This window comes from Scardinius erythrophthalmus (assembly GCF_964197995.2).
Source record: "Scardinius erythrophthalmus genome assembly, chromosome: 21".
In the NCBI taxonomy this organism is placed as follows: domain Eukaryota; kingdom Metazoa; phylum Chordata; class Actinopteri; order Cypriniformes; family Leuciscidae; genus Scardinius; species Scardinius erythrophthalmus.
In genome coordinates this window covers 32,388,703-32,401,556 of record NC_138241.1, presented here as the reverse complement: position 1 = coordinate 32,401,556, position 12,854 = coordinate 32,388,703, and the positions used below count along the sequence as shown (strand labels likewise).

General features: G+C 37.4%; 1 protein-coding gene across 1 annotated transcript in view; it reads left to right on the top strand.

Annotated features, from left to right (window-relative positions):
* The window catches only part of mdga1 (MAM domain containing glycosylphosphatidylinositol anchor 1), a gene marked incomplete at both ends in the record, with an annotated part of 207,953 nt that overhangs the window by 102,109 nt on the left and 92,990 nt on the right, over nucleotides 1-12,854 (top strand). The window contains 2 exons of the mRNA XM_081350154.1: nucleotides 7,551-7,747; nucleotides 8,764-8,896. Of these exons, the coding sequence (XP_081206280.1) occupies nucleotides 7,551-7,747; nucleotides 8,764-8,896 (330 nt within the window). The remainder of the gene's footprint in view (nucleotides 1-7,550; nucleotides 7,748-8,763; nucleotides 8,897-12,854) is intronic.

The following is a 12,854-nucleotide window of genomic DNA, read 5'->3' as shown; positions in this document are numbered from 1 at the left end:
CAACCAATTGCCAGGATTTAATAATTAAGAAGTAAATATAGCAGACAATAGATAAACACGACACTGAGGCGCCGGTGCGTGAACTGGAGCTCATCTCATAAATGAACCGAAACTCAGCATAAGGTAGCCTACTTGCCTGATAGACCAGAGAAATATCTATAGAAAGCTTGAAATGTCTTCTTTTAAACAGAACAATTCAAAACGAAAGAAAACAGACTGCTGCTTGTGTAATCCGTATGAAATGTGCATTTCTCTCTGGTGCGTTCACTACTGCGAAGATCGCGAGTCAGCATCGTCAACTTCATCTATGCAGGGCACTGACACAGAAAACACTTGTTTTTTAATAAACAATTAAAATGTCTCGTTGCTATATTTTACATATTCATAATCATTATTTTGAGGGATCTTAGAGACAGCTTTTAGGTGCTTTATTGGCAGCGCTACCCTTACATGTTACATGAACGCGTCACCACCGCATCAGCACCCGAAAACAGGAGATTTTTTTCAATCCCTGTTTTGGCAGGGGAAAAACTGATCAGAAAATGTAACGAAAATGTAACGAAACGTTGTAAATGTAGTGGAGTAGAAAGTATAATAATTGCTGCAATATGTAACGAAGTAAAAGTCAAAAGTAGGCATATGCACTATTGATTCTACTTAAGTAAAGTACAGATAGGTAAAGCTACAACTAAAAATGTAGCCTATTCAGTAAAGTAAACTCAATTTCTCCATTTCTTTGCACAAAACTCTCCAGAAAATGCCATTTAATGGTTTATTTAAAAAAAAAAACATTCCCGGGGGGGGGCATACCCCCGGACCCCCTTAGGGAGAGCCCCCCCCACATAATAAATCCCAATTTAACCCCTGACTCCATCTTTTTTTATGTACCAGTGAACTTGGCGAATAGGCTAATGCACACGGCCGTATTGTGCCATCAGCCCATTCCGCATTGAGCAAATAGATCTCTGTTAATTCATGCTCATCCATTCTCTTGTTTTCTTGATATGGCAGTGATACACAAAGAAAATAGGTTATACTATACATACACTCATGGAAATTGTAACACTTCTGCATGCAAAAGTCTGTACTGTAAATGTTTTATTTTTGTAAAGGTCACTCTGTAGGCTCTAAGTGACACATTTGAATTAAACATGGAATTTTGAAGAAAAACTGAAATAGTATTTTCTTGTAAAAGGTGCTTTCCTGTAGCTCAAACAGTAGCTCGTTGGTGCTAACCACGCCAAGGTCATGGGTTTGATTCCCAGGGAAAACAAGAACTGATAAAAATGTAAATGTTTACCTTGAAATGCAATGTAAGTTGCTTTGGAAAAAAGCATCAGCCAAATGCATAAATGTAAAAATGTAAAAATACGTATTCCAATAATCTTTATTTAAAAGTTCGAAAAAAAAATTTTTTTACAGTGTAGATGTTTCTAGATTTTTTTGGCATAAATCATTCTACAAAATTTAGCCAAGAACTTAGGTTCTATAAAGTACATATTGGAGTTTTTTTTTTATGAGTTGTTCAAATCTCTAACTCTGAGTATGAGCAAGAGTAATATTGATGCTTACTCTACCTTAGGAAACTTTATGGTGAGTCAGAAAGTTTGGATCCCAAACCACAAGCGAAATGTCCAATCCTACTCTCAGACTTATTTTATGAGCTAACATTTTATACTGCTGCTGTTCCGGATGTTTCTGGCTGTAATGGAATGTAGTTTGCATGCTTTACGTACAGTGACATCCAGTGTCATTGGCCCTTGCTGCTGATGGTAATTAATAAGAGCTGGATTTGTTGATATGGTGTGCGATATGTTATTGGGTGCCTAAATATTCCCAGACAGGTCAATAGCTCGTTTGGTAAGACAAATGGCATGCTTGCTAAAATCTTGCCAGAGCAAAAAAACTAAAAAAACAACAACCTTCTAACAGCAGCCATTACTCTGGGAGGCCAATTAAAAAACAGCATCTCTGTACAACACCATCTGTAGCCATCAGCTATGAGTGTGTGCATGTGTAGTTTGTATTTATGTGTGTCATCGTCCCAAGAAAATCTAGGGCAATTATCAGAACAGTCAGAACACGGACAATTATAGAAAGTCTCTTTTTGTATATCCAGAGAGTGCGGCATCCCTCGGTGTCTCTCCTCTGGAATTCTGATCCCGTTAGGAGGTGGCGACCCGGGAAGTGCTCGGATGGTTAGTTGACCCCCTCACCCAGCGGAGTTCTGCTCTCAGAGCTTTGCCTGGGGTTTTTAATTAAAACTGCACCCTAGTTCAAAGCACTCGGAAGGTTCTTGGTGCTGAGCCAGTGGGGTTGACTAAATATCTAATTTCCTGCTGCGGGGCAGGGGCGAGGAAGGGCCGAGTGTAATTAGCTGATACGAGGAAGAGGAGGCTGCAGGTGTGTTAAGAGTCTGGAGGTTTGGGATCAGTACTGAGAGTCTGTCCCTGATCTGCTTTCCCATTCAGAAGGTGTTTATTAAAATCGCCTGCAACCGCCGATTTCTGCACAATTTAATTGGAGCCTCCTGTAGTCGTAAAAGAAAAATCTCAAATGAGATCTCTTTAATATCTTGTCATTTCTCCTAAAAACCAATGAGATTAATCAGAGAGCAAACAGACTCCACTAATGCACGAACTGAAATTTCTCACTTGCCAAGATCTTTAATATTAAAATTTCAAGTCAGAACAAAAAGTAGTTGACATAAAGTGAAAATACACCCTATATATTTTCTAAATGCATGATAATGATCTTATTGTGAACAATTTATCTTTACGTTTGTTTCATTTTTGTCTTTCTTTCACTTTTTACCTTGTAATTCTTAATCAAAATGTTCTCTGGTGATGTAAGCAGGACTTCTCCAATCATTTAGTCTGTTTAAACCCCGCCCCCTATTTACATCTGACTGCAAGCTCACATTCAGATTTACCTCCATTCAGTCAGAAACCAGTGGATAGAACCAAGTTCCCGTCCTACATTTTTTTTCTTTTCTGATAATGCATTCACTCAGATGTACATCATAATATAAAAAAAAAATAATAGCTTCCGCAACTTCCATTTCATTACGCCTTTGCGAATTTCATTACGACTTCCACCTTCATTTTATATTAAGTGGCTTTAAGTACTATGTACTTACATTGGAATTAGTAATTTGATACAGTGGACTTATTGTGTACATGCATGTTTTTACATTGTACTTATATTTTGAAAATACCTGTGTGTAATTACAGCTGTAATTAATTTATGTAATTACATTTGTAATTACACTGTTGACCCTTCCCTGACACCTTAACCCACCCTTAAACCCACCCATACCACCACACCTGTCCTAACCTTACCCGTATCATGTAAGCACATAGTACTTAAAGCCACTTAATATAAAGTGGGACCCCCCCATTACTGTAATGCAAAAAGTTGTCATTAATATTATGTCACAATATTAATGGTCCTGAAATAGCATTCGTTTTCTTCAGAAAAATATAATGTTGTATTTCTTTCCTTTTAAAGAGGTGAAATATGATCTGTTCCTGACAGGATTCACCCATTAAATTGTACAACAAGTTAAGTGAAGAGAATATTGACTCATATGAGCATTGACCTTTGACCCTCACCTTTGCGACCTCTAGAGTAACCCCTGTGGATATCAGCTGTTAGATACGGTAGATCAAGTAATATTGACAGAGGAAATCAGAAAGTTGGCTGCCTCGGGCTTTACTATATAATTTACATTACATAAACTTACATCAGCCACAAAACGGTCTGGTTAATATGATATCCAAGAAATCAGAATATGTTTTATTCGGAGGTATCTACCTGGGCCCGGTTTCCCAAAGCGTTCTTATCTCTAAGTAGTTCTTAACCTATTGCTTAACCTCTCTCTTAACCTTATGGGACGGTTCCCGAAACGTTCGTACGCTAAGTATATCTTCTGTAAGTCACACTTTCGTAAGGTTGGTCTGGACCATTCGTAGCTCTCTCTTAGCGTTGTTGCAGGTCTAAATGAATATAATTCTGAAGTTTTAATACACCCAGACAGTATTAAATTAGGCTAATTCAAGTGTTTTCATGCAAAGAATAAAATTGTCATTACACTGATTGTTGTTAGATTTTTAATTATATTATTATACAATATTGTTAATTGAATTAAAACGCTCTTTTAAAGGCCAGTGAAAGCATAGGCTACTGTCAGTTAAGTCCTATTCGGACGCTAATATTGTTTCTCATGGGCTCGTCCTGTATTTTAAACATTTACAGGGGTAAGTCGGTGATTTCAGTGCCGTCCGAATCCATAATATCAGTGTTTTTCTCACCCAATCCGCGTAAAAATCCCTGGCCAAATTAGTACCTTCTGTTTTTTGACAAACAGGTCGTGTGGTAATTTAATTGCCGTCTGAATCCAAATCTCCGAGTTTACAAGAGATTCAAAATTCACGGTTTGAATCCTTTTTGATCACTGCCGAGCACCGTACGCAAGATGTAAACTTTTATTACTGAAATGCTGGAAAGTATTTACACAAGAACAATATTTCATCGCAGCTCCACCTCAGCGAACAAAAATGGGAAAGAAAAGGCGGCACGTACATTTTTGAAAAGGTTATTGTGTCAGCAATAGGCTATATGTTACAATTTTAAAATATGTAGGTTAGGCTATTATAGGCTATTATAGTTTGGATTATTTTTTATAATATCCAATAATCATAATAAATTGCAATTTCAACTATTTCTGAAGTGCTTCTTTTATAAAGATGACAGCTTTTTCACATAAACAGCCCCTGCACGAGAGAATAATTGATTGTCGAGCCATCGATTTCAAACAATTCAGCACCATGGCCACGGACAGCGCCGGGTCACGTCGCACTTAAGAAGGTATATCTTAAGCAGCTTTCTAAGGTATAGTTCGGGGAACACACTTAGGAAAATAAACAAATTTGGTAAGATATATCTTTCGAGTCTTCTTAGCAGGCTAAGAGTGAGCGTTATCGGGAAACCGGGCCCTGGTCTCTTTGGCATCTGCTCAATATTTTTGAATACTTTCAAAAAAATTCACATGCTTCCATATGTGCTATTTCATGACTATTAAATATGGTGGGGACTATGCAATAGTGGACTTTTGTTGGCTGAAGATGTTAAACAAATGAGATGATCTAGATTGTCTATCTGTGAATTCAGAATATTTTGCACATTTAACGCTTGCATCATTGACACAAAGTCGTTCACATATATCTGTCCTCTCACACATATTAATCGGGAGTGAGCTGATTTATGAAGGAGATACAGAGATGTTCCTGTGGGTAGAGAACGGGTGCATTGTGGGTCCGTGCCCTCAGTCCAACCAGGTGGAGAGAAAGCTCATGTTTATAAGATCACAGGTTTTGTACTGTACTCTCGCACATTATGCAAATAATCCTAGCAGTAATTTTACTATGCAAAAGCATGCATTACTCACTTACACATGATTCTTAGCGGACTCTGTCCATGTAGACACTGGTGGTGCGTGTGTGAGAACAGCACATGTTGACACTGATTTGTAAGTGATCTAAACAGAAAAATGAGAGGGAAACGTGTAAAAAAAGATCTCTGCAGGCTTGCAGTGTATTCTGTGCCATTCATATGTGCTCATTATATCCAAATGCTGCTCAAACTCATGTGATGCTTCATTTCAGGCAATATGAAGAGCGCTAAATAATTCACGAGATGCTGGTGGGATCAAACGCAACGCCTGCCTCTGTTTGTGCTCTTCTGAATACAGAAGGGTGTGTGTTGGTGTTGGAGGGTTAGAGTTTGGGCTGGAGGGTGTCAGCCTTTTGGTGATTTTCTGTATGTATCTCAATGTATTTGTATTTGAAATAGCTCAAATGTGTGGCTCAAATGATCACAAATACATTAAAACAGATTATTATTAATATTATTATTATTATTATAACTACTTTCTATTTGAATATTGTAATTAGTTCCTGTGATGTCAAAGCTGAATTTTCAGCATCACTACTCCAGTCCTCTGTGTCACATGATCCTTCAGAAATCATTCTAATATGTTGATTTGCTGCTGAGGAAAAATTTAAAAGTGTTAAAAACAGTCCGTAATATTTTTGTGGAAACTGTAATATATACTTTTTCATTCAAGTTCAATTGATCAAATTTGATCAGATGAATGCAATAAATGTATTAATTTCTAAAACAAACAAACAAACAAACAACACTACTTACTGATCCCAGACATTTGAACAGTAGTTTTACATACTAGATATAAAGCAGAGCTTTGAGAAATATACATGCACAATCTTCTTCCATAGATCTATGTAAAACACACACACGCACGCACGCACGCACGCACGCACGCACGCGCACACACACACACACACACACACACACACACACACACACACACACACACACACACACTTGGAGCACAACAATACGGAGGAAAGAGAGGGGAAGGCTAAATCAATGTGACTGTGTAACAGTCTGACCTCTGACCTCTCCCTGCTCTGTGATTCCCCCTGAATAAACGTGATCTGTCTAACAGACTTGCTTACACACAGTTCTGAGCACACATGAATGGTTTTTTTATTTTAGCTTCTGAAAGAAATCTAAGCTAAGTAAACGCCTGAGTAAATTCAATGGCAATAAGAAGTCCCAAATGAAAACATCACATCTGTCTGAGAGAGAGAATGACTGGGAAACGTGCTGATCCGTAGGGAATTCCACTGAGATTAATCCGGTGAGCGCACTAACCCGCATTACAATGACCATGTCGAATTATCACTCAATTCTATTAGACGGTCTGGAGCTAATCTGATGACCACAGGCCAGAGGAGAAAATCACGAATTACACGCTGACCCCAACCCAATATACCAATGAGCGGAACCATTGATTTTTGTGTGTGTGTCTGTGTCTGTGTGTCTCTCTCTCTCTCTCTCTCTGTGTGTGTGTGTGTCTGGTTTGGGCATATTTAAGTAGCCTATGTGTTCATTCATAGGCTCGTTCATCCAGAAATGAACATTTTGTTATCATTTAGTAATCCTCATATTTCCATTTTTTTTCTGTGAAACACAATGAGATGCTAGAGTTTCTGATACAATGAAAATAAATTGTGATATTTATTATCAAAGTCCAAACGTAGGTACAAAAAGCATTAAAAGTAGTTCAACTGCCATTCATGCTGTACATAACAAGTGTTCTGAAACCACAGTCTTTCTTATAAGACCCAGCCAGACCAAAACCTGTCAATCCAAAAACCATTTTAATGAAGTTCATTAGAGAATATTTATTGCATCATTCATTCAAACAATGAGACTCTTTGTAAAATGGCTATCCAGCCATTGAGATCCATTGAAACTCTGATGAAATCCCTGTAATGGTGAAGAGTACTGACCTGTGGTTGAGGTAATTGCCACCTTCAGTACAGTGGAAATAGTGGTCTTGTCTGAGACCACAAGATCAAGACATTGATAATTACAGGTTCAGGGTGCATTTGTCTTTCAGATTACTCCATTAAAGAAATTACGTTTTCCCAATGTAAGTGAATTGTCTTTCTGTGCTTCAGATCTGGATAAGCCTGTGCTCACGGTGCACCAGACGGTGGGTGATGTACGAGGGAACTACTATCAGGAGAAAACAGTGTTTTTACGCTGTACGGTAAACTCCAACCCTCCCGCTCGCTTTATCTGGAAACGGGGAAATAAACCAATCGAACAGAGCAAAGACAACGGCGTCGACATCTACGAGCCTCTGTACACACAGGTACAACACACGTTTGTTTTCTATCATGACTTCTATTGTTTTTATAGTGAGCTAATTATAATTTCTTGGCGATAACCCTGCACCCAAGCCTTACAGAAGCATCTTTACATTTTCAATAAGACTTTATTTAGTAGGTTTATTAGGCCTACTCCATTTTTCATTTTGGGGACTGTCGGCACTTACACCAATAGAAGAACTTTTTAATAAAAATCTTTAATTGTTTATTTTATTTTTATTTTTTAATTTACTTTTGTTTTTTTATTAAGGACATCATTGATTGTTCCAAAAGGTTTGGAAACAAATCTGTCCTCAAAATAAATAAATCCCAACCATTCCCACACACAGCTGGACAATATGTGAGATTTCTTTATAGGTCTTATATTACCTAAAACAAAATAGTTTAATTAGAGTTAATACTCATTTGAACAGTGGATAACCGTAGGAGACCTTCTCAATCACAGAGAAACGTACTCAGTAAATCAGCAATCCATCAGTGATGAATTCATAATCTGAGCACTTATTATTAAAAAGCCGTTTGAGTGAGGTGGGATGGATGGAGATTGATGGCTTTGCTATTAATAATGAGGTTTATTCATTCTCCTGACGGACTCAGTCAAAAGTAATAGAGGAATTTAAATTTCTCTCTTCATCGTGCACACAAAGCCTCTGACATGGCATAGAAATACAAGGGACAATCTCAGGAAACATTATATGACATCATATTTAAAGAAATGACATCCGTAAAGTAAAAGTCATACACTTTGCATTGCAACCTTTAGCTTTTCATTGTTTACACGTGTGTTGTGTAACTCATTATTTGAACTCTGTGAGGGCCCAGGTGGGAAACAGTAAAATTCAGTAGTAAAATTAAAGAAAAAGAAAATGATAAAAGCACAAATGGCACTGTTTCCATAGGATGACCGACAAACTTTGTTTCTTTTCATTATGTTAAAATGCATGTTCTGTCTAACAGAAGAAATTCATTTTGACATGTGAATGTTTGTGTGTGTTTGCAGGGTGAGACGAAGGTTCTGAAACTGAAAAACCTCCGTCCACAGGACTTTGCTAATTACACGTGTCAGGTGTCCGTACGGAACGTGTGTGATATCCCAGACAGCTCTGTCACCTTTCGCCTCACCAACAGCACCAGTGAGTTCTCAAACACTCACACACTCGTATTTGCAGCTGTAGTGAGTTTTGTGCTCCTGCTTTCATTTTATTTTGCTCATTTTACTACAGGAATAAAATGACTTGAGGATGGAGTTTATTTTTGCTGTTAGCAGATTCAGGGAAACTGTCTTTTCTTCTCAAACGCTTCTTTTCTCCCTGGTTATGTGTTGACCTGTCAGGTTTAATCTACCTTTCTTTGATTACATCTTCACTTTTCCCTCTTTTTATCCATTTCTCTTCTGCGTTCTCTCGTTCACTATCTGTCAGCGTTGTGGAGACGTTCAGCTCTGAACAACACAGGAACAGTCACGTGTGTCTTTGATCATGCTGGTCTCTGCACTGGTTTGTGTCTCAGGTCTTTCTCTTGTTTTGCGTCACTATCATTGTGCTGTCCTGTACTGAGAAATCAGAGAACTGACGGGATGTTGTTGTTGTTGTTGTTGTTGTTAGAATAGATTTGTCAGAGCTGTGGCCAGTGGTTGGCACACATTGAGCTCTGGTGCCCATATGGCGGAGCACGTCCTGATTTTGCAGAGTTAGACGTGTTCCTGGGTCAACATATTTTGTTGATCCAGGAACAACATTCCTGCCTGAAAATTTTGTCCTAACCCAATCCCTGCCCCTAAACCCAACCCTACCCATAAGTTATCCCTAAAATCAGAGGGAAATGATAGGTGAATAACACTGATGTAGAAGCACCTAACCCTGGTTGTAAACATAAACTTGACATAAACGGCAAACTTGTCCCTCAAATCTGATTGGTTGATAGGAATGTTGATCCAGGAACATGTACTTGGTGAAATCAGGTTCTGCATATGGGACGTGAGTTCACAACATATCGTGATCTCATTCTCCCTCCCTGTCATTTTCTTTTAATTAAAATTGGGAAAAGATGCAAAATAAAACATTTTAATATATAGGGCTAAATAAAAAAAAGCATAAAGGGAAGACTGAACTATATGGCTTTCTATTTTGAATATTGATTTTGGCTGATTTATTCTATAGGTTTACGTTATTATACTCTAATAATGGGGGGAGTTGTCACAACTGGAACTTGTTGTTAGTTGATTCTCATTAGAGGATTATGAAAATATAAAGATTTTTATTATTTTTATAAGTGTATAATTGTACTTGATATTTACTGAGATAACGTTCAAAAGGGTCTGCACGTTTTTTTTAAAGGCTGCATTTATTTGATCTAATATATGCATTAAAACATGAATATTGTGAAATTTACTACAATTTAAAGTAACTGTTTTTACAATTAGTGTTTATTTTAAAATGTAATTTATTCTTGTGATGGCAAAGCTGAATTTTTACATGATCCTTCAGAAATCATTCTAGATTTTGTGCTGAAGAAACATTTCAGAATAGCAATGTTTGTAAGCTGTGATACATTTTAATTCTACTACAATAGAAAGAAAAGAACAACATTTATTTGAAGTAGTTTTTCTGTGTCCCTTTTTGTCACCATTTAATGCATCCTTTTTGGTTAAAATATATTAAAAGTTTTTTTTTTATTGTTTTTTTTTTTACATGCTTTCAAAAGGTCTTAGTAACTCCAGGAGATAATATTTCCCTCTGAAAGCTTATGAAAGCTCCTTCCTTGTTAACTAACATTTTCTTCATCGTCAAAAATTGTTTGTGTAATCCATAATGAATCGAATTGAGCGCAGAAGCAAAAATACGCCTGTGACTGGCAAATGAAAGAGGAATCTCTGCTAGAACAACAAAAAATGCGATTACAATACCCAGAGAAACCCTTTATGAATTAGTCATGTAAAAAACATGTTTGTTCATGTTCAAATTAGCAGCATTAAGAATTCATGCTCGAGAAATGAGTTCAAAGCTTGCCGAGAAAATCTAAAAGTAGCCCAAAAGTTCCCTTCTCTCAGTGTGTCTTTATTTCCCTCGTTTCTCGTTCTCTCTCTCTCTCTTGTGATGAGTTTGAATGACTGGTGATTCTCCTCTTTCTGCTCTCTCCACTAGAAAGGCAGCTGTGAAATAGTCAATAGAGATGAGTGAGTCTGGAGTGACAATATCAGAAGTCTGTGCCTCACACACACACACACACGCACGCGCACACACACACACTGCGTCGCCCCATCGGTGTCCTGGCCTGTGGAGAAACAACACACTGCTGCAAATTGGAATTTGTTTTCCGCGTGGCAGGAGTGCGCGGCTCGCGAACACGCAGCTCGCTGCCGAAAGAACAAAACACTGATTTGTTTTTCTGTTGATTTTCATTTTCTTTCGTCTGAACTGACGAGCAGGAAGGGGGGCAAGATGAAATTGGAGAGAGCTGGAGAAACACGCGTAGGATGCTGCGCTGAAGTTTGAGAAGTTAGTCTCTTTGGAGGGTAGCGTGAAGGAGACTGCGTCTGAGCCGAGGATTGTTTTAAATTACGGGTCGATCGTGACGTGTAACTCCAAACCTAGCTGGCCACCGTCCGCTTGCGTGAAGGTCAAGAGCTCAACTCAGAGAGAAAGACATCCTTTAACCCTCTGATGCTACTGTACTGTCCACTACACTGCAGCTTTAAGAGCCTTTTTTAACCATTTAGGGTGTGAAGTTGTATCTAAACCATCATTGCTGATTACCTTTTAAAATAATTTTTATACAGTTGTATGCTTTTATACAGTACAGTTCAAAAGTTTGGAGTCTCAAGATTTTTCTTTATAGCAGAATGTATTACTTTTATTCAGCAAGGACATTTATAATTTATAGCTTCAAATAAATACCTTTTCTTACCTATTCGTCAAAGAAAAAAATGATATCACAGTTTACATAAAACTATTAAGCAGCACAACGGTTTTTAACATTGATAATGACAAGAAATGTTTCTTGAGCAGCAAATCATCATATTATACTGATTTCTGAATGATCATGTGACACTGAAGACTAGAGTAATGATGCTGAAAATTCAGCTTTGATCGCTGGAATAAATTTCATTTTAAATGTTATATACTGTATTATTGAGTAAGCATAAGAAACTTTCAGGAATAATATTAATAAAAATATTACAGATCCCAAACTTTTGAACTGTAATCTGTAATTGTTTAGTTTTAGCATTCTTAAAACTAGTGGTATAAAGATTCAACATCTTATTTAATGTGATGTTCAAAACCGCTGATATTTCTTCTTGTTCATTCATCACACTGGAAATAGAAAGTCAAATCAAGCATGTTGCATTGTGGGATACAGAATTCTACATACAATCCTCTGTTGTATACGCCATATACAATGTATACGTGCAGCAAAAATGCAAGTGCTAGAATGGATTCTGTGTTATGATTAATTAATGCTTTGCCTCACCTCAGCTGTGGCAAAACCACTGCAAACCAGAGCTTCAACTGGCTTGCTGCTTTAATAGAACTCAAACAGAGCCTGAGTGTACTTGGTCCTCTATAAAGAATGTATCATATGCCATATTCATTCAAATCAAAGGAAATTTGATCAATTTTAGAACTTACTGAAATTTAAAAACCTGTGTTTTCAACGCTATATTTATGCATATCAGGAAAAGATTAAAAAACTGCACACACTTTTGTTAAAACGTCTGTATTTTGTGTTTAATTATATGCTTATTTATTTCATAGTTCATACAGACATACAGGAACCATCTGTGCGATCGTTCAAGGGGAAACAACTAAAATAACTCAATCCCATCACGCTCACGCTCTATAGAAGCCTTTAATTTGATAATTGTATGGCTGGGATTGAGAGAGCTGTTGAAGATCTAGAAGAGAGAGATAGAGATATTGTCATTATTCAGAGAAAAGAGTGAACCTGGTGGAACGGTTTTCTCTCTTTGGCTCTTTTACCGTTTTTATATTTTTCTCTTGGCTGAATTCCACTACACTAGATGACCTGTCAGTTTAAACGCCTTAGGAGTGTGTCAAAGAAAAGAACAGAAAGAAGAAAAGAAAGTGAAGG